The following is a 25,042-nucleotide window of genomic DNA, read 5'->3' as shown; positions in this document are numbered from 1 at the left end:
AACATCTAAGTAAAGGCAAAAAAAAATGCTAGTCATACAACTTGATTTCACTGCAGCATTTGACCTGGTAGACCATGACATCCTACTACAAACAATAAAAGCAATAGGAATCACAGGTAAGAGTTTACACATGGTTTCAAAGATTCCTTCAATCCAGGAGATATAGAGTTAAACCAAACAAAGAAAAATTGGATTCCTGGATCAATCACTACGGAGTCCCCCAAGGCTCTCCTCTATCTCCAACATTCTTCAATCTCTGCAAAGCCACACTAGGCATAACTTCATATAGCTATGCAGATGACATCATCATACTCCTTCCTTTTGACCAACATACTTCCAACACAACAAACATACTACACATAACACTAGAAACATTGACAAAATGGATGAAAGACCACAAACTAAAGCGGAACCAATACAAAACTAAATTCCTATTTCTCGGAAAAAATAAAACCACAATAAACTCCATCACATACCCCTTGCAATCCAATCTAAAACTGCTGGGAACAGTGATAGAGAGAGGCTGCACCATGCAACTCCAAATCAACAAAACAGTCCAGAAAGCTTTCGCAGTCATGCGCATCTTAAAGACAAATCTGAAAACACTTTGACAAAAAACAATTCAGACCCCTGGTCCAGTCCCTAGTTCTAGGACTCCTAGACTACTGTAACATCCTATACCTGTCGTGCCCTGCCAACATGATAAAAACAATTACAAACAGTGCAAAATACAGCCCTCAGACTGATATACTCATTGAAAAAATACGACCACATTATCGCTGCCTTCCAAAACTCATACTGGCTCCCTGTACAAGGTTAGGTTGCTGGCCTGGTTGGTGGGAGGGGGCCTTTGAAGAAGGAGTGGGCATCTCTCCTGCAGATTTGAAAAAAAGGCACAGGGTGGGGGTAAGAAGGGGTCAGGTCCCAGATTTGTGGGGAAGGGCTCAGCAGGAGAGCGTGGACTTAAAATTTTTTATTTTTTTTTTTAAATTATGGGCACAGCTACTGAATAAATTGGTGTCAAAATTTTTTGGCAGCTCCTGTTGTGCGTGTGTTGTACAACACATGTACAACAGGAGCTGCTATAAAATTTCAGCACCAATTTATTCGGTGCTGGAGGGGGCATTCCTGTTAGTACATTGCAGGGATAGCTCATTGAAATAGTAATGAGCTCCTTGCGATGTATTTGCATAGGGTTCTCGATGGCTGCTACAAGGATAGGTAGCAGCCATTTAGAACCCTTTTGTGCATCGGAAGGAGGGTTTTCCTGCCAATAATACTGCTTTAACGAGTCTTATTGGCACGGAACACTTTTTGTGCAACAGGGCCTAGATCACAACAGTGTTTACGGTCTCCAATATGACAGGCCAAAAGTGCAATCTGCTCTGAAGAAAACCTGGAATGAGTCCATCCTGTACTCTACATCCATGGGTCTGGGAAATAGGCTTCAGTAGCTCTGGTGAAACACTATCCCATTTATTTTCTTGCTTAGCCATTAAACTGTTTACTGTGTATAAAGAAATGCTCAGTGAGAGCAGTTGGTTAATGAACTCTTTAGATTAATGATCTGATACAGGAGATACTGTCTTGCTTTTCATTTTAAAACACTAGTAGATTCTTTAAATGTGAAAATTCTGGTGCTCATTACAAAGCACTGTACTGTAAGTACTGCAGTTCTTTGCGAAGTTCTTAATTGTTTGAAGTTGGCTTAGAACTTCAGCTTTAATATAGTCACATTATACAGCCTTATCAGAGGTCAGGTTGCAGGTATAGGCACTTTAAGGGTCTTTGCAGCTTGCCAGAGAAGAGTAGGAAGGCTGTATGTATTGTGCAATTCAAGATTTATTCTCTATGTAATGCTGTTTATCCCAGGACAAGCAGGCAGCGTTTTCTTACAGATGGGTGATGTTCCCCATGGAGCCTGGGTACGGACGGTGAAAAGTGAAACTATCACTTTTAAATTTTTAAAAAAGTCAAAGATCGCCTGTTGCACGCATGTATGGGTGCCTTCCCACCCACTGCCAGCTTGCAGCACTGTCAGTTTTCTAGTTCTCTGCGGAGCCGAGAAGCTGTCTTTGGTTTCTCATACCACATCTTTTCAGGCATTAATTTTAAGTGCTTTCAACTGGCATACTCTTATTGTGCATATCTGCATACATTAGTATTTTGCGCCTTCCCAAATTGGTAATATATATATTATTCTTTTAGTCTGTTTCTTTTGGGCCCTCTGGCCCTTCCCATCTTCAGGCCGGGAACATCATGTCCTTTTGCTGTCAATTAACGCTCAATCTCCCTGTACCTTCCGGTTCTTTGACCTCACATTGGTGATTTTTCCCTTAATGTCTAAAGCTCCTAGCGGCTTCAAACGGTGTGAGTGATATAGGCAGATCATTTCTGTTACAGACCCACATCAGTCATACATTCAGTGCGTTGGTCCCCAACACCAAGATTTTTTTATGCCCACTATGGTCTAAATTAAAGAGGAGGTTGCTAAAATCGAGAAGGCTGAAGTACGAGCACATTTTTGGTTCAGCTTCAAAAATGAATTCAGATTCCAACGTCGAGACTCAGCATAGGACTTTTGAGCCAGTACCAATAGCATTGACATCGAGTTCTACTTCTGCTTCAATACTGTCCCCTTTGGAGGACCTCGTAGAAAAAAACCCCCAAAAAACTAAGAAGCTAAAACCCAACTCTCCTTCCGAGTCTACTTCTTAGCACTCAAAGCGTTAGCGCATCGACTCTGACTCGAAAGCACCTCTTGTAACAATTATTTATTTCTAATATTTCTAGACTGCCTAAAATTAAGCAGCAGTTCATCTATTGGAGCTTCTGGGATTCTAGATCAATTATAAGAAATCCCATCTGGAGCCCTCTTAGATACAACTTGGGACTCAAGCTTTCATCCCACAGCACAAACTACATACAATAATTCAATTTTGCCAGAAGGTCTCCTCTTATCCCACTATTTCTGCAAGGTAAATGCTACGACACCTCCACAGAACTTGTAACTCTATTTGCCAGTCTCCATTTCAGAAAACCTCAATAGGCATTATCGACTCAATGGTTCCAAGCGACAGATCCTCTATTTCAGCAAATCACAGTGATCTCACAGATCCAGATGTCTTCAATTCATCTCTTTAGAGGCTGTGTTACTGCATAAAAGGTGTGAGCAATACAATACAATACGATGTTTTATATACCAGTTTTCTGCGGTTTACAAAAACAAGTTCTTATATTACATAGAAACATGATAGCAGATAAAGGCCAAATGGTCTATCCAGTCTGTCCAACAGCAGTAACCATTATCTCTTCCTCTAAGAGATCCCACGTGCCTATCTCAGGCTTTCTTGAAATCAGACAGTCTCAGTCTCCACCACCTTTACCAGGAGACTGTTCATGCATCTACCACCCTTTCTGTAAAAAAGTATTTCCTTAGATTAATCCTGAGCCTATCACCTCTTAACTTCATCCTATGCCCTCTCATTCCAGAGCTTCCTTTCAAATGAGACTCGACTCATGCGCATTTACACCACACAAATATTTAAACATCTCTATCCTATCTACCCTCTCCTGCCTTTCCTCCAAAGTATACATATTGAGATCTTTAAATCTGTCCCTTCGTCATATGCCTTATGACGAAGACCACACACTATTGTAGTAGTCTTCGTCTGGACTGACTCCATCCTTTTTTTATATCTTTTTGAAGGTGCAGTCTCTAGAATACAATATTCTAAATGAAGTCTTACCAGAGTCTTATACAGAGGCATCAATACCTCTTCCTTTGCACCTTAGCATCCTTCTAGCTTTCACCATTACCGTTTCAACTTGTTTGGCCACTTTAAGATCATCACACCCAAGTCCCGCTCTTCTGTCATGCACATAAGTTTTTTGCCCCCTAAACTGTACTGTTCCTTCAGGTTTTTGCAGCCCAAATGCATGCCCTTGCATTTCTTAGCATTAAATTTTAGCTGCCAAATTTCAGACTATTATTTAAGCTTTCTCTAGCTCTTTCTTCATATTATTCACACCATCCAGCGAATCTACTCTATTGCAGATTTTGGTATCATCTGCAGAGGCAAATCTTACCTGACAGTCCTTCAGCAATATCGCTTATAAAAATGTTAAAAAGAACAGGCCCAAGAACAGAACCTTGAGGCACACCACTGGTAACATCCCTTTCCTCCATTGACTACTACCCTATGTCATCTTGCACTCAACCAGTTTCTGACCCAGCCCTTCCCGAGGGCACTCAGTTTATTTATTAGACATCTGTGTGGAACACTGTCAAAGGCTTTGTTAAAATCTAAGTACACCACATCTAGCATTCTCCCTCTGTTCAAGGACAACAGGCAGATATTCTTACAAACTATCCTTCTCTCCCCTAGTTGGCTTCTTAGCTTTCTAACTCAACTGGCAGTGCCATGACCTGAAGGCACCTGAACATGCATGGTATGGGCAATCTATGACTTTTTCAAATTTTAAAATAATAGTTTCACTTTTCACTGTCCATACTCGGACTATGTGGAAGATGTCGCCCATCTGTAAGAATATCTGCCTGCTGTTCTCTGATAACACCTGTTACAGGTAAGTAACTGTTAAATTCTTTTTGTAATTTTGCTGTAGAGAAACCTCAAGCAATTAGTATGAAACATTGCTACATTTTTCTTAAGGTAATATGAGCAAAATCAGTTTTTCCCGAAACAAAAGTACCATTTATAAAGTTTATTTAGTGCATGTATAATAATGTAATACAAGCATAGATACACTTCTGTTGACTGTCAAGGGTATGTCGTTGAGGATGCTTGGCAAGTAAAAGGATTTGAGTTAAGTATTTACAGGTGAGATGGTATGTTGTAGCCGAAAGTGCTGTGCTGTGCTCTTGTTTTAGGAAAGCATACTGCTGCTAAATGGTAAACTTGAAATAGGGTTCAAAGTTTGGACAGTTTCTTAAATACTGTTTTGACAAATGAAATACACCATCTTTCAATATCAAAAAAGGTAGAATGCTAATTCTGAGCACCTAACAAAACGTGGATTGTTAAAACATTTATTACAACATACCTTACTACAACCTTGAATTCTTGATATTTTTATCTTGGCTAAATTCAGCTTGTGTTTGGTAAAAATGAAATATGTAGGACAAAAGCGCCTCTGTCCTGAAGGAAGACCAACTCATGATCATGTTCTATCCACTGAGAAGCTGCCTCTTCATAACTTTATAAACAATAAAATAGTGTATGTCTGAAATAGCTAATATATATACTAATGTTTAAAACTCAGTTATATCTTATGAAAACTGGTTAAAGATGTGCTGAATAAAAATACTTTCTTCTACAGTAAATTGTGTGGTGTCTTCAAATGAAGTGCAGTAGAACTTTTTGATCCATGAATTCCACAATACAGGGGAGAAGAAAAAAATCTAGCAGAAAACATAACACAAACTGAATCAATATTCATTATATTAATAATCTCCTGTCCCATTTCAAATAAGCTGAAAAAGACTCACTTACAATGGTAGTTATTTTATCTTATACTTCTATCATCAAACTCCACAAGTGAGGTAAAAAAAAATAATGTACTTTTCCCTTTTTTTAAATATGTGATTCTATTATTGCATGGAAATGTAATGCAAAAAAGCACATATGCTAATAAGCCAGTTCCAACTTAACAGCCATGCTGTTTCAGACCAAGGTCTATCAAGCCCAGCATCACGTTTCCCACAAAAGGGTCCAAGTTCCTGGTAGAACCCAAAGTAGATTTATTGTAGCTCACATCCAGACATAAACAATGACTCTCCCTAATCTATCTGCTAATACTTAACAAAAAAAAACCTTCCCTCTTCCCCCAGGAAGTGGTCCAAACCTCTTGAACCATGAACTTTCTTCAATCTCCTGGGTTTAAGGGAGGCTCCTTTTTAGAGATGGGGCAACCAAAACAGCCCACAGTACTCAGTGTGATCACACTAGAGACTTAATGATATTTTCAGTTTTGCTCTCTACCGTTTGGTTTTTTCTTTTTTTTTTTTTTAATACTCTCCCATCATTCTATTTGCTTTTTTTGGAATCTGGTGACTCTTTCTTGAATGGTGGCTCCTAATTTGCAACCCAGCATTTTTGTATCTGTAGTTGGGATTATTTTTCCTTAGGCAGATCACATTACACTTCTCCACGTTAAATTTCATCTGCCTTTGGCCAAGTCTCGCAAGTTCCTCCTCCAAAGACTCTCACTCCATTGCTGTTTTAATGACTGAATAATTGTGTTTCCAGTTCAAAAGGAACATAAGTCTTGACCAGTTATTCACCTCTACATGTGAGTTTTTGCAAAAGAAATCTACAGCTTTTCAGCTCTGTCTCCTTGTATTGGTGAGAAGTCCCCGTCTCCTTAATTTTTCCTTTTGCAAGCAAGTTAATGCCTTGTCTTCTGCTCTGCAATTTATTTTTCTGTTATGACCCATCTGGATTCCATACGCTAGGTGTTCAATCCCAACCTGCAGTCCGGGTGTTTCAGAAATCACACCTTTTCTGAACACATGCTTCAACTCCTTAGCCTGAGAGTTAGTAAACAATCCCAGTTTCAATTTCTGCAAGCTTCTGTTTCTTTTCTCGTTTGAAGTTATTTTTGGTGGCTTCAGTGCCTTGAGGCTCCTTCCCAGCGGTCCTCTGGAGAAAAGGATGCAGTCCTATGGTGCTGGACTGCAGCTTCAGAGAAACTCTGGTGGAGCCAGCCTGATGTATGCCACCTTCTTCAAATACCTGGGGACCCTTCCTGTGGGAGTCTGCTGGCCAGTGACTGTCAGGTTTCTAGCACAGGCTGTGTGCATCTGGAAAGAAACCCACCTAGATTTCAAGGCGAAGGCTGCTTTTCCTGCCCCTTACCACATGGCAGAGGATCCATGGGGGCGGAGGCTATAGTCTGTTTCTGGCTGACTGGCAGTCTGAAGATCTTCAATTCTGTGCATTTGGAGCTGTTTCTGAAGCAGAAAATCCTTTTTTTCTCCACTGTGCATTTGGAGCTGTTTCTGAAGCAGAAAATCCTTTTTTCTCCACTCAGCTGCTTTAAAAATGCTGACAGGCAAAAGCACTACAGAGAGTGTAAGTACCTCCGTTATTTCCTATGTGAACTTCAGCGGTGGCTTGTGGATCGATTTTAAACTTCGTTTTTCACAGTTTCTGTGGGTAGGGTTCAGGTCTTCCACTTCCCCAGACCACAAATTGCTATTTTTTTTATTTTCAGTTTTTGCTTTTTTTGTACATTTAGGTGCAAATTCATGACAGAAAAAGAGCGATTTTAAAATCCAAGATGGCCACTAACTGCTTCTTCTGCCTCAAAAACCCCTCTATTTGACTCAAAATTTATTGGGATGGACTCCCCAGTCCTTATCTACTGGATGTGGACATTGATTGCGTCGGATTAACGATTTTGTGCCATGTGCTGTAGCGCACTGGGAGCAGGAGTTACGGGCTTTGCCTCCTCCATATCCTCTTGAGCTGACCTGAGTCTTTGCCTTCCAAAGAAAATCTTATCCAGGGGCCGTTCTGGAGTATGGCACAGTATGCCTTGCGTTCTGAGTCAAGGGACTCTTTTGATGAGACATGTACCTCAGAGCCTTGCCCTGGTTACAGAGTGAGCCTTTTCACTGGATTTTATATGGTTCTTCTGAATTGCCTATCCTCAGACCCCACTCTCGTTTGATGTAGCCAGCGGGCGCTTGCGGCCTTTTCGGTCTATGGCATCTGTGGTGAAGCTTCATATTTGAGAGCTCTGTCTGGCTGTGCCAGACCTTGATTGCAGTAGTTGCCATGCAGAGTTTGATGCGTCGCCTACCACTGTATTTAAATTGGATCTGGCTGATGGCTTTGCCAAAACTAGTCTCCTCGGCCACCCTGAGTGTATGGATTTGGAGGTGCTGATCCTTCACATTTTCAGTGGGTTTCTGCCTGCCTCTTTATGGCTGATGTTCTGAAAGAGCTCCATTTGGATTTTCCACCTTCTCATTCTCTGGATTTGGTCCTGGTCTGTTCTATGCCTTTTTCCATTCATTGCACAGCTCCAATCTAATTTCAGAACAGTATGATCCATCGAAAGCTTTTTCCAATCTGCTAAAGCTATGTCTATGCTTTATTTCCTGAATCCTGATTTTTGACAGGTCTGAACAACCTGAGGTAGATGCCACCGTGGCACAGGTTTTCCAGCGCACAGCACCCCCCCCCCCCCCCTGTGATGGGGGAGTGAGGTTTCAGGATTCTCTGGATCACAGGGTGGATATTATGTAACAAACTATTCCTTTCCAGCATCCTCAGGTAGCTGAGTGGTGGTGACCACTTCCTTTATGGCACGTGCGTTCTCTGTGAAGGTGCATGCCTGTCTTCCGCTGGTGCTGGTTAGTGTGAAGGTTCCTTTTATGATCTCATTCGAGTTCTTAGTACATTCTCTGCTGGTGCAGTGTCTGAGCGCCAAACTCCTTGGCTTTGTCTTTGATTGAGGATGCTGCCTCGAGGCCACCTTTTTAAGGGCCAGATTCTTGTTGGGTATAGGTCTGGATGCCCTCTACTCAAGTGTTGCGAACAACGTCCTATGTTGCTCAGTGTGAGCCAGTATCGCTGGACTGTGGGAGGGGATCGTAGTTCTCTTCGTTCCTCCCGCAGGTGTAGTCAGGGATACTCGGTTTTATCCTCCTAGAAACGTTCTAAGGGCTACACCCACATTTCCATGGTTCCAATTCCAGGCATCCTCAGATTTCTGTGCAGTGGCTTCGCCTCACAAAAATAAAAAGCATCAATTTTGTCAGGAGTCGGGCATGGCTTCCTCCCTCGCATGCTGTCTTCTACAGTTTTGTCAGGAGTAGATTCGACTTTCAGCAGATGCCTGTTGGTCCTCCTTTGCCCACCTCCAGCTTGGATTCTGTACTTTGGCAAATCGACCACAACAGGCTAGAGTCTATGCTATTCTGCAACGCCTCTTAGTCTTCCAGATGCTGGAACCTGTTCCAGTCCACGAATGGAAGCTTAGACAGATACTTTTGATACTTCCTTGTGCCAGAAAGGCTCGGAGGATTGGAGATGCATTCTTAATCTAGTTTCAAGTTTATTTACAATTTGATATACAGACAATCAAACAAATATCTGGGCGGTTTACAATTCCTAAAATTAGAGTTAAAAAAATGCTATAGAAATAAAATTAAAAATAAAAAAAATAGGGAACATAAAAATCAGAAAAAGATATGGACAAAGTAGGTACGATAGGCACAGAGGGAGGGGAAGATTTAAAATTACATCAAAGTCAAAATAAAAATATAAGGGAGGTAGGAAGGGGAAGGGAGAGAACAAAAGGGAGAGAGAGGGAGGGAGGTCATTTTGTAAAAGCAGTTGTTTTGAGCAATAAGAAAAAAAGGATCTTATCCGGAATTTTGGTATGCATCATGAAATAAAGTTTTTAGCTTGGTTTTGAATTTATTGAGTAAGTTTTCCGATCAAAGATGAGATGGGATTGCATTCCAGAGGGAGGGGGCTGTGACAGAAAAGATAAAGTTTCGAGTGTAGAAAAGATATTTGAGAGACAGAACAGTCAGTATGTTAAGATCACCGGATCTGAGCCCGGGGAGAAGCATAAGGAATGAGATACTTATCAAGAAAAGATGGGTAGTGAGTGAGTTTAATCTTAAAAACCAAGAGGAGAATTTTGTAAGTAATTCGATGCAAGAAGGGAAGCCAATGTGCCTCATGTAGCAATCTACCTTTGTCCAAATGGACAACGAAGTACACAGTACTAACTGCTGGCTCCAGTGGAGTTTCAAGTGTCCTTGGATCTTAGAGGTTTCCTTCATATTTCAATCTGCCCAGAGTTTCGCAGGTTTCTGTGTTTCCATGTTCTGCAACAGCATTTCCAGTTCGCAGCTCTGCCCCTTGGGCCTTGCGACGGCTCCTGCACTTTTGTCAAAGTGATTGTATTGGGGGCGGCTTTCCACCAGCAGGAGGTCCAAGTCACACTTCCTGGGACAGCGGGTGATCCGGGCTCCATCTCTTTGGGTGTACAAAGGTGTGGTGGGGATGGTAGTGTCTCTTCTGCAGCTGATGGCAAGTTCAGGAAGAGACATTTGGAGTCCTTCCAGTTCCTGGAGTTTCTGGGGCTTCTCGTCTCCAGACAGGGTTGTGTGTTTCCTCTCAGGGAAAATGAACAGAACCTTCAACAGATCAGAATTCTTTTGTATTGTCCGGCTCTCTCGGTCTGGTTTTATCCACAGGTTCTGGGGTCTCGGGCAGCCTCATTGGAGGCAATCCCTTGGTCCAGAGTGCCCATATGCGCTTGATGAGAGTTCCTCCTCTCTTTGTGATCTCCGCTGAGTTCCCCATTCAGATGCTGCTCCCCTGGACGGAGCCAGTTAGCCACAATTTGAGCTGGTGGCTTCAAGGATGGCTCTCGACCAGGGCTTGCTTCTTCAGATTTGAGTGGATGACTCTTAGGATGGATGCCAGCCTGTTGGGTTGCGGGCGGACTGCGGGACCCGCTCCAGTAAGGGGCAGTAGACGCCTGGTCCGCAACAATAGCTGACCTATCATCTGGAGCTTTGGAAAATTCAGCTGGTGCTACTCGCATTTCAGCCCCTTCAAAAAGACCAGCAGTACAAGTTCGACATCACGGCGGTGGCATATGTACATCATGAGGGAGTTCTAGTGTGCTCTCTCTGAGCGGTGGCGCTCCACTGGGTGGAAGTGCATCTTCTGTCACTCTCGGTCCATGGGACCGAAGTCAATGTTACGGCAGTCTTCCTCGACTGATACTTCCTGGTCTCAGGAATATGGTCCCTCTCGCAGGAGGCATTCTGTCTGATCTTAGAAGAACTGGGGTTTTCCCCAGAGGGTCTTGTTGGCTTTGTTAGAGAACTCAAAGGTTGGGCGCTTTTTCAGTTGTGAACAGCACAGAAGCTAAGGCCGGAAGCCTTGGTTTGGCCCTGGCTGGCTCACGAGTTCCTGTATGATGTTTCCTCCATAGCTTCTGGTTGGTCGGGTCATCTGCCGGACAGTGACGCATCCCGGCCTCCACTTCATCTATATCTTCTCAGTCAGAGACCAATGTCCATGGAAAACTCATGGTATTTTGGTCTTACAGTATGGCCTTTGAGCGCTCAGCCTTGATGATGTGCGGTTATTCGGAGGTAGTTCTCTCAACTGTTTTGTGCTCGAAGTAACCCTATCCTATGGCTTCTGCCAAAGCCTGGAAGGATCAGGTGGAGCCTGAGAAGGCTCCCAAATAGGTAGTCCTGGCTTTCCTTCAGGAGAGTTTAGACAAGTCTGGCAGTGGCCTCTGTGAACTGTTCAGGTTGCAGTTTTTTTTGAGTGCGAAGAGGTGCTAATTCGCTTACTGCTCTTCCAGATGTGACAAATAGTATGAAGGGGCCACTCCATCTGCATCCTCCCTGGTGTCTTCCTTTCCCTTTGTGGAGTCTTAACATCGTTTTTCAGGGCCTTGGTGAGGCCCTTTTGAACCAATAAAGGATGAATTTCTTCTGGACCTAATGATCAAGACTTTTTTTTTCTTTTCTGGTCACCATTGTTGCAGCATGGTGTGTTTTGGAGCATAGGCTCTTTCGTGCAGGGAACCCTTTCTCCGTATTATGGACGCAGGCATTTTCCTCTGAGCTGTACCCTCCTTGCAGAAAGTGGTCTTGGCTTTTCAAGCCCACCAGGAGCTTAGGTTGCCTGCATTTCTATCCAACAGTGTGGAGCACAAAGATCAGATCTTACACGAATTAGATAACCGGTGGGTCTTGCTCCTTTATTTGGAAAGGACTATTGAGTTCAACCTGTCTGATCACTTTTTTGTTTTCACTGCTGAGCCTTACCGTGGTAGATCGGCGTCCAAGTCCTCGATCACTCAATGGATTGGATGGCCATTTCCTTGACTTCCTTCGCTCATGGCAAGCCGCCGATCTTGCTTAAAGCCCATTTGATGGGATGGGTGGCTATGTCATGGAGGGAATGTCACACGATTCATCTTGATGAATTTTGCAAGGCAGCTTCTTGATCTTCATACTTTTTTGCCTGGTTTTACTGAGTTGTAGCAGCGTGTTCTGCCGTTTTTGAGACCTCGAGTTTGAGGGCAGGCTCTTCTGTCCCTCCCTGGCAACTATGGCTTTGGTACGTCACCTAGCATATGGAATCCAGAAGAGACGTAACAGAATGGAAGATTGGGTTTACAACAGTGAAAATCTTCTGTTAGTCCCTTGAGGATTCCATACGACCCGCCCTCTGTCTTCACTCAGTTGTTTGGAATAGCCTGCTCCTTTCTGCCTCGGTCACTCATTACAGGTTTGAAGTTTTTCCAGTCAGTTGGCAGATCCTGTGGGGAGTTTCCTGTGGGAGGCCTTTCTTGGGGCGCTCATTGCACACTGCAGGTTTGTGCTACATTGTTCCTCAATGTTTTTTTCTGAGTTGCCTTTATGCCTGTTATCACTTATTATATTTTGCAGAGCAAACCAGTTCATGAATTACTTCTGTTGATGGGGTTTCACCTCCCCACGTTATGGATTTGTTCAGGTATGTGCTTGGCTTTGGGATTGTTTACTAACTCTCAGGCTAAGCATGTAATCAGGAAAGATGTGGATTTCTGCAACACCCGGACTTTGGATTGAATCCTCCAATTATTTTTGGGTTTTAATCCAAAGTGCGAGGCTTCATGGTGCCCCAGAAGTTCCCAGGATTTCTGGGACAGTTCTGACTGGGAGAAGATACAGGACACCTACCTCTCCAGCCTGTATTAGCTTAACTCAGGCTGTGTTTCCTTGGAAGCTCAGCTCACCCCATCTCTGATTTATCAAGTGCTTCAGTGGGCTGAGGGACCCCATGTTGATCCAGAGTGCTATAGCAGGTGCCGGCTTCACCCCCCCCCCTCTCCCCGTCTAAAAGGCAGACTGAAGAGACAAGCTTCAGATGATTTTATATGCTTGTCTGAGGCAGGCATCTTCTTTGTTCAGCTACAGTGTACAGTAAGTGCAAGCATGGTACCAGGCATTTCTGTGAGTAGTCTATTACTGTCTGAGGGTAACTTCAGGCTGATTCCAAAATAGTAGTTTTGAGTCTCTGGGGCTTCCTACAGGGTCCCCCCCCACTTCCAAAAACCCCTTGCCTGAATTTTTTGAACTTTTATTCAGCTCTCCCTGGCCATTTTTTGGAACTAAAATGCTGCCACGGTGGCTATGTTTACTCTGTGATTAGCTGATGAAAGCAGCCTCCTGCTGGGTCAGAAATAACACATGCTGATTGGACAGTCTCAAAGTATGGTCTGTAAAAGTTATAGTAGCTATGTTTCAGTATCAACAAAACTGTAAAATTAGAAACAAGTGATCTTAACAATTTGATTCTAATAGCAAAATGTACCCCTTATAATGTGATACACAGACAAATCTATTGGGTCAACAAAGAAATTAAAATAAAAGGTTACATTAGATGGTACAGAAATTGTTTTTAATTAAAAAAAATAAAGAGAATTCAAAATTCCCAAGTGGTTCCAAACTTTTGTATACTAATTCTAAAGGATGCACAGGATTGAAGTTTTAGCTTTCTACCTCTGTTGCATCTCTCCCTTCCTCTCTCCTCTCGTGCACAACTTTCCATCCCTCCTACAATCTGACATACGGGCCTCCCAAAGCAGCAGTGGTAGCTAGCAGGAAGATGATATGCTCAGAACAGGCGGCTTCTGGCCTGCCCCACCAGGGCTTCCCTCTGATGCATCATCAGTGACATAGCAGAGGGTAGGCCAGGAGCAGACTATTCCGACTGCTGCATTTTCTTACTGGTCCCCACTCAGGACTCACTGAATTGGTGAGTGATTTTTTTTTTTTAAAGTGAATGGATTCAAATTGGGCAGCACTAGTGCCTAGTACTACAATTTCTGGGAAAAGGAGACAATGTGCATGTGTGCACTGAAGGACTGACTCAAGGCTCCATGATTAGTGTTATTTAGGCCAACTGGCCCTTACCCAAGTTACTCTTCTAACTGCAGTGCAGGCATACAAACATTATTTCTAATAGCAACAGTTAATCTTACCAGTGGTGACAGGAGTTGACATTCTTAACCTTAAAATCAGACTGCATCTTCTTTTTGACTGGACTGTAGTTCACTACAAATGCATTTGTATGACTAAACAGCAGAAAATAAAAGCACAGATTTGCCTTTAGGAGTCAGCTGTGGCTGCAATGCCATAGTTTTCTCCTCTTGCAATGTGTGTGGCGCAGTGGTTAGAGCTACAGCCTTAGCACCCTGAAGTTGTGGGTTCAAATCCCTTGTGACCCTGGGCAAGTCAATCCTCTCATTGCCCCAGGTACACTAGATAAGAGTTTGAGCTCACCGGGACAGATAGGGAAATATGATAAAGTACCTGAATGTAAACCACTTAGGATATAATAATACGAGGGTTTGCAACACTAATAATGCACTAATTACGTGGCCAAGGCATAACCTCTCTTCCTACTGTCTTTGGCCAAGTTGCTAATGTGCTGTGAAGAAGCAAAATTTACTTTTGTCTTTTAATATAGTTTTTAAAATTTGTTGAGAGAACACCAAATACACACATCTTTGATTGTAATGACTGCAAATTTATTGTACATTGTATTTGAATAAGTATTGGTTCTTGACTGCAAGGGAGGCATAGCTAGATCACTCTACTGTAAAGGTTCTTTACAGAAATAAAATGCAAGCATAAATGCAGAAATTTCCCTTACAATGCTGCATTCAAGGGGGGAAAAGACTCCTAGCACTGAGCTCCATTGCCTCTTACATATATTCAACAAACTATATACTGTTCAATTGGAATCTCTATCACAATTCCATTAGGTACAGAAAACAAATTACATATTAGCTTGCTGTAGAGCAGTGTTTCTCAACACAGCACTGTGCAGGTCTCCCATGCCCTCCTTAATGCCTACCCACCCCCCTCTGCCAGGGATCCTATGTCCTCCTTCCCGCCCACCCCCCTTCACCGAAGCTTACCCAGAAGGCTGCCCTCTGATGTCTCAGCTGCCATTGGAAGGAAGCCTTCCGGGTCAGCAGGGGATCCCAGGTACCTCCTTCCAGGTGGGCTGTTCTTTCCTGCCTTCAAAAGCCTCTCTGCTGTCAGAGGGAAGGCTTGTGGGTCAGTCACGTGCAGCATGAAAAAGCTGCTGCCCATGTGTCCCTGGGGTGGGGTAAGGGGCAGGGGTACTCTGTTGATATGTTAGACTTAGGGGGTACTTGGCTTGAAGAAGTTGAGAAATACTACTGTAGAGAGAACCAACCACAATACAGCTTAAGGGGGCAGCAGTTCTTCCCCAGCCATGAGTGTGTGTTAAGCAAAACAGCTCCTATAATACTGGCTGCAACTTTAGGTAGTATTTTCATACTGAACAGAAAGTTGGGGGCTTTTAGGAAGGTTAAAAAGCCCTCACCCCCCACCCCCCCAAAAAAGTCAAAGAATTCTTAAGCCTCACTGCTGCTGTGAAACAGCATATCCTGAAATGTTCTATAAATACTTTAATATTTCTTTTTTATATGCAGTAGAGAAAGATAAGTTTACATTAACCATGTGTTATTCTAATAAATGCTAGTTTTTCAATATAGTCAAACCACACTCCCAGCTTATGACATACTTTATTTTTGAGGTTGCACTAATATTTTCTAAATAAATATATTATGTACATTAAAAAATATTTTCATTCCCAATAAGACAGCTAAATAAAAAAATACACAGTACACAGGTTTGCAAAATCCTGCTTTTAGCACAATTTTTATCCATTTTTGGTTGTAAGCAATATTATTGCTTGCAATACAAATGTAACAAATAGTTTATTCACTTATGTAAGACAGTCTACATTTATCTATTAACGAAGACCCTTAGCTCTCAGATTACTGCTTATAGAAACAAGATAACAGATAAAGTCCAAATAGCTCATCCGCAGCATCTATCTCCTCTCTGTAGATGCTACATGCCTGTCCCATGCTTTCAGTCTTTGGGCTAGATTCAGTAAGCTTACCGATTGGTTTGCTACCTCGACTCGATTCACTAACGCTGTGGCCGATCAACTCCGATCTGATTCGTGCATGCAAATAAGGGGGACTGGCATGCAAAGTAGGCAGGCAGTGATTCACTAAACAAAATCTGGAACACCGACTGGGCTGGCTGATCAACAAAAAAGCGACTGCTGGAGACCAGTCGCTCATGTCCTTTCCAACTGTCCTCTCCTGCTCAGTAAACTCCTGCTCTCTGCCCTGAATTGCCTCTTGCCACCCTGACTCACTGCCCTTCCCCTGCAGTGCAATAGCCAATCAGGGACTTCCTTAGGCTACTCCCTAAGGAAGTCCCAGACTGGCTGATGCCTCAGGCCCCTCCCAAGGGAGAAGCCCAAGGCACCTAAGCCAATCAGGGCCTTAGGCCTCTCCCCATGCATCACATGATGCACTGGGGCAGGGCCTAAGGCCTCAGATGCATCGCTATAGTCATTGGAGCAGGAGGGACTGAGCAGTCCTCCTGCTCTGTTACAGGGAAGGGGACTGGGGAGGGGGTGTTTGGTGGGTGGCAGGAGGGAGTTGGCATCTCTCCTGCCATTTGTTTTTTTTTTTTTTTGGGGGGGGAAGAAGGAAGTCAGGCGGGGGGACCTTTTATTTTAGTTCAGGGGGGCTTAAAATTAATTTATTATTTTTTTTTTAATCGGGCTGTAACAGCTCAATTATTGCATAACTCCTTAATATGTTTGTGTGGTAAGCCTATTAGCCTGTTCTAATCACACATTAAGGGCTTAATGTGCTTTAGTAAAAATGGCCTAAGTAACTTACCCATGTTCACAGGGAACAGCAGTGGGCTTTGAACCCTGGCTCACCTGGTTCTAAAACCACTACTAAGAGGATTTTTTGGTAGAGGTTGGGACATGGTGAGTGTGCCTCAGTTTTATAGACAAACTCACTCTTCTAGGATGTGTGTGTGTGTGTGCGATCTGGGTGAATGCACAGACCAAATAAAAGAGATTAAGTTCTTACTTTGATAATATATTTTTCAGTAAATAGGGATGGGTTGCTGAACCTTAGGTTTACTCATCTGTGCTCATAAGCATACTACAGAAAATGCCAATCACAGCTTTTCACAAAAAAAGTAATGTAATGTAATGTAATTTATTTCTTATATACCGCTACAGCACTCTGGAATCAATGTCCTTGATGTAAAAGCTTATTGATGCATAAAATAAAGCGCTAAGAGAACTAAAATATAATAACGGTCTCAAATTAAGCAATGCAAATGATATATGGACATAAGATGATAGTAACAACAACTTCTTTATTTTTGTATACCGCAGTACCACATCAGGTCAGAGCGGTTTACAGAGGAAGACATTCAGATTAGCTTAGCAAGTTGAGAGAAGTCAGGCAGATCTGGAGGCATATCAGAGATACAAGGCAGGGAGGGAGTCAGAGAAATTTATCAGAGATAGGTTTTAATTGATTTCCGGAAGGTTTGGTAGGAGGGTGCATTTGAAATGAGGCTGGTTAGACATTTATTCCATTTGCCTGATTGGAATGACGGAAATATATCAAGGAATCTCTTATAGATACAGCCCTTTAAGGATGGGAAGGCAAACATGTGCGCATTACATGTGCGGGTGGGGCCTGAAAATTCAAAATGGTGCGACAGGTAAATTGGGGATGAGCCTGTTCAGGTTTTGAAGCAGAGGCAAGCAAACTTGAAGATGATCCTTGCCTCCATCGGCAGCCAGTGCAGTTTTCTGTAATAAGGGCACAGTCATAATATAATGTGGACTTAACACAGTCTGTTTCAGCTAAGAAAGCCTTCCTCAGGCGTCCTATACCTATATTATATGGAAGTAAAAAAATGTGTGCAAGAGATTTATTGAAAAAAAAAAAAAGTGAAGGTAAATAAACCGGTTCTGACAAATTACTCATGCAAAAAGCTAATAAAGATGTGAATCATATCAAATTCATGAAGAAGTGAATGTGAAAGTAATCATACCAAAACAAAAAAACTGATACATACCAGATATATTAATGATGGTGTAAGTGAGAATATAAATTGAATTCCAATAAATATTATAAAATCTAGGGTAAAAGGAAAACCAAACTCAAATGACATAATAATGAATTATATCATTAAAAACTGCCAAGTATAAAAATATCATTAAAACTACTTAATATAACAATGATATGACCTTTAGAAACTTTTTTTAATAATTACGAATAGCTAGAGCTGAAAGTATGTGGCAGAGGACTAAAAAATGCATATGGTAAGTGGTCCATGATTCAAAGTGCTAGGAATGCCAATAATGAACTTACAAAGAGCTAAAACTGATTGTGTGGACAAAAAAAAGATATATAATCTCTGAATATTTAAAACTCACAAAGCTGTAAATACATTAGTAGAGTTAACCAAAGAGACACATCTCTTGGTCTAGAGTTGTCTCGATTGCAAAACAAACAAGAAGCCAAAGAAAAAGAGAAACAAATCTCTAAGAGAAAAGGAAGAAAAAATAAAGAGAGAACACTCACCAGAAGCACAAATTGCAGACCTTGCAGACACAGTAACACAGAAAAACGCCACTGGGCTATTGTGGATGAAAAAATAGCCAACAATGATATAAAAAAATGTGATGTAGTACAGACAAGCGAGCTGAGCCAAAGATGGCCAAAACCACATATGAGAGAGGCTAGATTACTTTGAACTAAAACCCACAAAAGACTTTGAAAATATAGAACACTGAAGCAAAGAAAGAAAATTAAAAAAAACGAGTGTGCAATATAAAATATAAAAATAATAAATGTGTACAGAACGGCATGACATAAAAAACATTCTGAGTGCATTAAGTTAAAATATATACTTATGAATGATTGAGCAAAACACATATATGCATATCATTTGATCAGAATCTAAAGCAGGCAAATTAATGAGTACAGTCTCTACTGCCCCCTTTAGTATGTACCAAAGCTGGCGACAGCCCTACAGAAGAAGACAGGAGAAGGAGGGATACAGAAAATTCCCCAAAAGCATGGGTCTGATCTGCTCAGATGAAATTAAAACAATCAATGAAGAAACAGTAAAGTATATATTAACAAACCTCTGAGAGGAACGATGAATTAAAGAAACAAACCGTGAACATTTATGGAGCTCAACTTTTCCCTCCCTTGTAATTCAATATAGTCTACTTAATCCAAAATTTTGACCGACAGTGAAATCTTAGCTATGGAGATGACCACTGAGTCAGAAAGCAGCCAGATAAATATTATTATTATTATTAATTTTTTTTTTTTTGGGGGGGGAGTCAGCATATCATCCCTATCTCCTGGAAAAGATTATCAAGGTAAGAACCTAATCTCTCTTTCCAGTGTGATAGGGATTATGCTGAACCATAGGGACATAGCTAAGCAGTCCCCAAAAATACTCTAGGGTGGGATAGATGAGCCTGCTCGTAGTACTGAGGAACTGAACGCAGTATCCTCCTGTGCTGCTATGTAGAATTTGGTGCTAGGTAAAAGGGAGGACCAGGTTGCTGATCGACAAATCTTTTGGGGTGGAATTGACCAAGCTTCCACCCAAGATGAGATCAGATCCCTGACCACTCCTCTTATTAAATGCACTTTTAACAAGATAGGTGGTGTTTGCTGCAATCGATGTATGCAGAGGATATCGCTCTATGAATCCATCTAGAGATGGTGGTCTTGAAAACAGGTCTGCCTAGTCTCACATCATTGGTTAACACAAAAAGGATATGAGCACCAAAACTCATTGGTGACCGCCAGGTAGCACAAGAGAACTCTCCAGATTTCAAAAACATTTAAGGCCTTGTCTTTCTTCTTGGACCCTGTGGGATGAAAGGCTGGCAGTCTAACAAGATGACTTTTGGCAAGAAGGAGGGAGCCTTACGCAAGGTCACTCCCACTTCTGTGATCCTGAAGGAATAGCTCTGCATGACAGAGCCTGTATTTCTGATACTCTTCTTGCAGAAGTAATTGCTACCAGGAAGGCTACTTTGACTGATAGATCCATGAGAGAAGCTTCCTGTAAGGGCTCAGAAGGAGCTCTGCCGAGTCCTACTAAGACAATAAAATTCCAGGATGGAAATGTATTTTGAATAGGCAGCCTCCCTGCCTGTTGACATAGGCCACTGCAGTAGCATCATCAGAGAAAACTGACTGCTTTACCCTCCTACAAAGACTGCAGTCAGCGCAGCACCAGCCGAATAGCTCACTGTTCCAGTCTTTTGATAGACCACTACTACTGAATCAGAGTCCATTGTTTTTGCACTGAGTGACCATGGCAATGAGCTCGCTTGAAATATCTAGCAACCTTTGTAACGTTCCCAGACTTTTTCTGTCTTCTCTGGCCTGCCCGCCAATGAATCCATAAACCAGTTGGAGCAAACTATCTTAGAACCCAGCGGTTGGTTGTTATTTGTTCCCACACCTCCACATAGTCTGAGAGCTGACCTCCACTATAGAGTGGGAACATGAACCTTGGTTCCTCCAATTTCTGGAGAATTTTTGTCTGGAACTTTGAAAGGCTCCCTGGGTAGAAGCCTTGTGGAATACTGTCGAGTTTCAAGACTCACAGCTCTAGCCTCTAGCTACTTGGGGGTCTGCTGTCTGGTAAAGATCATGGGCGATCTTGCACACTGGCCATAAGATCATCTATGCCAGGAGTGTCCAACCTGCGGCCCTGTGAAGTATTTTGTGCGGCCCCAGTCGAGGGCGATGCAGTGTTTTCCTCTGCTGTCCCCGGGCGTTTATCTTCTTGCCGGCTCCCTCCTCTGTCTTGCTGCAGAGTTTGCGTGGCCCCAGAAACATTTTTTTTTGGGCCAATGCGGCACAGGGAAGCCAAAAGGTTGGACACTCCTGATCTTGGCCCTTACCAAACAGCATCTGTCCCATGAATAGAAGCCTTCTCAGTATCACTTTAGAGGTCAAATCATCGAAAATGCAGATACATTACCCATGATTCTGACGACATCAGAGTGCATCTAAGCACAGTACTGGGTAGAGCTTTGTAATCATGCCCAGAAATAGCTAAGAGTTGGGCAGAATGGATGGACCATTCGGGTCTTTATCTGCCATTATCTACTATGTTACTACGTTAGTCTATTCTCACCAACCCAAGCTGCTGCAGGGACTCAGAATTCAACAAGCTCTGATTTCGTAACCTATAATGTGGCACGTGCCACAAAAGAGGCTGCAGCTGCAGCCTTAATCCCTCATTTGGCAGGGAAGTGTGTTTAGTTACCTGGGCTACCAGGGAATCCACCTTTGACACAGCAAACATTTGCTGGAATCCCTGATCCATGGGGTACAGTTTGTTCATGGATTTAGCCACATTCAGGGAGCCTTCAGGAGTCTCCTAGGGCTCTATGACTAGGATTCTCACAGCCAGGTGCCACAGAAGAGACATGGTTTGAGCCTGGACCCAACTCAAAAAAGAACACCGAGAGGACAAGATTTGCGGAGGGTCTATCTTTAGTTCTCAAAGGGACTCAATAATGATCTCCAGCAGCACCGAGGACTTAGTCAGTGAATGGAGGTATACTCTTCCTGGGTCTATGACTGATATTGCATCCTGGTCCTCCATATGAGAGGCTACTTCTCCCAACAGGAAAGCCTCACTTTGGGACAATGAAAGGATTAACTCTTTACCCCTCGTCCTCCAAATCCCTGTCCAATGGCCCATCAGAATCCAGAATAGCCTCTGCTCTCAGGGAAGAAGTGCTTTGAGAATCCAGAAGGGCCTGCACGCTAGTCCGATTGCCAGCAGATCTACCAGCAGAGTTCTGGCCTTGTGCATAAGTCTGCCAGAGGAGATTAACGAACTCCGTGGTAAAGGCCTGAGTGGGCAACTCTCCTTCTCCTTAGTATGGAGTAAGTACCTTTTCTTGAGCTGTGAAATATCTGTGCCTTTACGGTACACAGGATTACTGTTGCAGGGCTCTAGGTGGTGTTTCTTTTCCACCAATGGGACAGTTTGCCGTTCTCCGACACTAGAAGACTGCGGAGGGGCTAAACCCAAAGCTCACACCCCTCCAACCTGTGCTGTGCAGCACATGACGAAAAGGCACTCTTCAGCTGCCCAAGCAGAGCAAATAAGGCATGAATTAGGGGTTTTAAGGTCTAAGGACTCCATCCCTGTCAGTTCTGAAGAAGACGAAGAACTTAGGGAAAAAAGGACTTCCAAGATGGCCACTGCAGCAGCATTTTGGTGCCAAACAGCTTCTAAACACTTCAGGGCTGACCAAAAAATCTAAAAAATAGGATTTTATAGGAGGTAGGCCAAAGACCTAACCGCAGAAATAGTCAAAACATATTTTAGAAGACACCCCCGCAAAAAAATAAATAAATAAATAAAATAAAATTGGAATTTCCCCATAGGCCTGTACTTACAGACCATGTGCTGTGGAAATGGTGTTTCTACCGGCTTCAGATCCCTTAAGGTATAGCTGGATCTGTTCTCTGCCTCAAGCCGCCAGTCAGCTCCTATGCCAAGACCTTCAGGCTGCCAGTCAGATTGATTCTGTACCCCCAGACTGTCGTGCATGATATAGTATTAAAAAAAAAAAGGGGGGGGGGGAAGAGAAGTTGCAGTCTGCACACTGAACGCCCTGAAGGACCGCTATCAATGCCTAATAGCCTACGCTCAAGCTCCCAACAGAGTCAAGGAAGTGAGCAAGTGTTGAGGGCCTGGAAGCCTGAGCTCTATCTATCTTCAGCAGGGTAGTTGTACAGGTCCCCAAAGGATACATCTGCAGACTAATATATCTGCTCCTCTCCGAGCAGCCCCATTTAACCGGGTTCTCCAATGCTGTACAAAAAATGTGCAAAACAGCCAAACAACAATAAAGAAATAGAGCACATCAGAAAGACACCTTCAGACTCGCCTGCACAAGGGGGGCAGAAGAGACTGTGGAGAAGGAGGAGTTGAAAAGCTGTGATTGACAACTTCTACGGTATGCTCGTGAGCACAGATGGATAACTCTATAGTTCATCATACCATCCCTATTGCATAGAAATAGCAGTTTTGATCTACCTATCACAAGGAAAAAAAAAAACACACTTAATTACAGACCTAACAATCATGTGCACATTGGCACACATATGTGACATTTAGGCTGTGGTGCCAGAGGTTAAAAAAGAAAAAGAAAAAGACATTCACTGATTAATATTCAAAATGCTTTAACAAGCCATAAATGGCTACAGACCAGTTAAATCACTTGTTCAGAGCAATCTGCTAATTTTCAGCAGTACTTAATTGATTATTGCCTAAATGAAAACTGGTGATTTTGGAAGACATTGTCAGCAGTTGGTTAGTTAAATACCAATATTCAGTACTTAGCCAACCAGGATAACTGCCTAAAACACAGTCCTATCTTTATACAGTAACTTAACCACTTAAGCAAAAAGCAAATATTAAATATCAAAGTCCAGCAATGAGGTAGCACTGAAGATCCAGGAATAGCGCTGGCGGCTAATTATTAACCCTTCAAGCTACACAGGGCTCCTTTTACAAAGCCGCACTAGGGCCTTAATGCGCGGACTAGGGCACGCTAAATTTCCGCATGCGCTAGCCGCTACCGCCTCCTTTTGAGCAGGCGGTAGATTTCCGGCTAACGCGCGCTAATCCGGTGCATGCAATAAAACCGCTAGCGTGGCTTTGTAAAAGGAGCCCACAGTTTCAGAAAAACACTATACAAGGCTTGTTTTCTGCACATCTCTGTCAAAACCCGACTAGTTTCAATAACAATTAGGTAATATATAGATATAAAGAGAAAAACAAACAATTAGGGTAATCAGCCTGAATAAATTTGCAAGAAGGCTACACTCGTGTTAGCTACCTCATCTAAACTACATTGCCACTGCCACCTACCAATTATTGTCCCAATACATTTTTTCTTTAAACAAACCAGTTACCATGGTTTTCCATCAGGAGGATCTGGTTCTTTTTAAAAATATTTCCAGAAAAGGAAGTGGAAGAGGATAAGCGTAGAATATTTTTTGAAGAAACTGCAAGAAACGGGCTCAACTGATTTCCAGTCAGGAAACAGCAGGCCAAATCAATTCAAAATGAAGAAAATATAACAATTAAAGAACCAGGTAGTAAAATGACATCATTTTTAGTTTGGTTTTTTTAAAAAAAATCTTTATTGATTTTCCAAATTACCATTTAGGGCTCCTTTTACAAAGGCGCGCTAAACCGCCGGCCGAGCTAGCCGCTACCCGCCTCCTCTTGAGCAGGCGGTAGATTTTAGGCCAGCACGGGGGTTAGTGCGTGATGAAAAGTCACGCGCGTTAACCCCGCTAGTGCGGCTTAATAAAAGGAGTCCTTAGACATCATTTAGATGAAGTGGCCAGTGTGAGTGTAGGCTTATTGAAAATTTTTTCAGGAATTTTATTGAATTTAGTCTCATTTTGACAGTTATGCAGAAAACAAGCTTTATATAGTTTATTTAAACACAGCATATGATCTTCTTGTCTATCTCTGTAACTAAGACAAAATGAAATAATTTGCAAAATACTACCATATCAGTAACTTTATTATAAAGATGGGCAATAGGACTCTGTTCTGAAATAAAAGGTATGACTGTGTTAAAGAATTACATGCCCATTATTTTCCAAATTGTTTCTTTTGGGAATAAGTGCAAAGTGATGCATGTGGGAAAGAAGAACCCGAACTATAGCTACGGATGCTGGGTTCTATGTTAGGAGTTGCTGCCCAAGAAAAGGATCCAAGTATCGTTAAGGATATGTTGAAACCCTCAGCTCAATGTGCGACAGCGGCTAAGAAAGCAAATACAACGTTAGGAATTATCAGAAAAGGAATGGAAAATAAAAGATGAAAATGCTATAATGCCCTTGTATCACTCTGTGGTATGAATGCACCTCAAATACTGTGTGCAGTTCTGGTCACCGTATTTCAAAAAAGATAAAGCAGGATTAGAAAAGGTACAGAGAAGGGTGACAACAATTTTAAAAGGGATGGGATGACCTCCCTATGAGGAAGACAAAAGCGGCTTGGGCTCTTCAGCTTGGA

The 25,042-nt window shown here is 42.5% G+C and overlaps 1 protein-coding gene across 4 annotated transcripts in view; it reads right to left on the bottom strand.

Moving 5' to 3' along the window:
• Positions 1 to 4,708: 4,708 nt before the first annotated feature.
• The window catches only part of MPI (mannose phosphate isomerase), a 42,766-nt gene continuing 22,432 nt past the window's right edge, over positions 4,709 to 25,042 (bottom strand). For all 4 annotated transcript variants that reach the window (XM_033921010.1, XM_033921011.1, XM_033921009.1 and 1 more), the window contains exon 9: positions 4,709 to 5,422. In XM_033921010.1, the coding sequence (XP_033776901.1) occupies positions 5,291 to 5,422 (132 nt within the window). In that variant the 3' untranslated portion in view covers positions 4,709 to 5,290. The remainder of the gene's footprint in view (positions 5,423 to 25,042) is intronic.

This window comes from Geotrypetes seraphini, chromosome 14, assembly GCF_902459505.1.
Source record: "Geotrypetes seraphini chromosome 14, aGeoSer1.1, whole genome shotgun sequence".
Lineage (NCBI taxonomy): Eukaryota > Metazoa > Chordata > Amphibia > Gymnophiona > Dermophiidae > Geotrypetes > Geotrypetes seraphini.
Note: the sequence above shows the minus strand (reverse complement) of the source record. Positions and strands in the feature narration are given on the sequence as shown.